The sequence below is a fragment of the Limulus polyphemus genome, unplaced genomic scaffold (genome assembly GCF_000517525.1).
Source record: "Limulus polyphemus unplaced genomic scaffold, Limulus_polyphemus-2.1.2 Scaffold4073, whole genome shotgun sequence".
In the NCBI taxonomy this organism is placed as follows: Eukaryota; Metazoa; Arthropoda; class Merostomata; order Xiphosura; family Limulidae; genus Limulus; species Limulus polyphemus.
The window spans coordinates 91760-93093 of record NW_013669683.1 but is presented as its reverse complement, the minus strand read 5'-3'; the positions used below and the strand labels follow the sequence as shown (position 1 = coordinate 93093).

The window sequence follows — 1334 nt, the reverse complement described above, 5'->3', positions numbered from 1 at the left end:
ATAGTTAAAACAAGTACACTATAGATATCAAACTTGTTGGATACCACAACTTACTAAATGAATAAATTATCTTCAGGTTAACACTAAAATAGTTAAAACAAGTACACTATAGATATCAAACTTGTTGGATACCACAACTTACTAAATGAATAAATTATCTTCAGGTTAACACTAAAATAATTAAAACAAGTACACTATAGATACCAAACTTATTGGATACCACAACTTACTAAATAAATAAATTATCTTCAGGTTAACAATAAAATAATTAAAACAAGTACACTATAGATATAAAACTTGTTGTATACCACAACTTACTAAATGAATAAATTATCTTCAGGTTAGCACTAAAATAATTAAAACATGTACACTATAGTTGTGGTATCCAACAAGTTTGATATCTTACTAAATGAATAAATTATCTTCAGGTTAACACTAAAATAATTAAAACAAGTACACTATAGATACCAAACTTGTTGGATACCACAACTTAATAAATGAATAAATTATTATCAGGTTAACACTAAAATAATTAAAACAAGTACACTATAGATATCAAACTTGTTGTATACCACAACTTACTAAATGAATAAATTATCTTCAGGTTAACACTAAAATAATTTCAACACAGCACTTATGCCCTCAAAACACTAAATCAGAACTCACATAGTGATTGATGAAGTCCAGGTAGTGACGTGGTGTGATTGTAGAGGTATGTCCACCTCTCTTGACCAGACGAGCATTAGCATGATGTAGAGTTTGGTGAACATAAACAAAAGCATTAACGATGGCATCTCTGTGGTTTGGAGGAACAGACAACCCTGGGACAATCACAGGAAAGTAATCAGGTGCTCTGTACTGTAGGAAATAAATACAATGTTTGTTCAGTTTTACAGGAAATTGAACCAGGTGCCTTACACTGTAAGAAATAAATACAATGTTTGTTCAGTTTTACAGGAAATTAAACCAGGTGCCTTACACTGTAGGAAATAAATACAATGTTTGCTCAGTTTTACAGTAATCAGGTGCCCCTATACTGTAGGAAATAAATATAATATTTGTTTAGATTTACAGGAAAGTAATCATGAAAACTGTCCTTTGCCATCAAAAAGAATTCCTATACAATTTACACATCCTTCAGTAGGTCTGTGACATTTCCTGATTGGCTTAAGGACATCCCAATCAGTGATTGCCTTACCGGCCTACGTTGATCTGACTCATTTTATAAGCTGTACTATTTCCTATAGATCATTTTCCAGACGGTTCTGCTATGATTAGTGTCTGGCGAAAAAGCTTCAGCAGATATTTCCTTTGCGACATCTCAACCAACAATT

The 1334-nt window shown here is 31.7% G+C and overlaps 1 protein-coding gene across 1 annotated transcript in view; it reads right to left on the bottom strand.

The window, feature by feature from the left end:
• LOC106470540 (dynein heavy chain, cytoplasmic-like) overlaps positions 1 to 1334 on the bottom strand; it is an 83678-nt gene that overhangs the window by 11755 nt on the left and 70589 nt on the right. The window contains exon 51 of the mRNA XM_022399145.1: positions 667 to 858. Coding sequence (XP_022254853.1) covers positions 667 to 858 — 192 coding nt within the window. The remainder of the gene's footprint in view (positions 1 to 666; positions 859 to 1334) is intronic.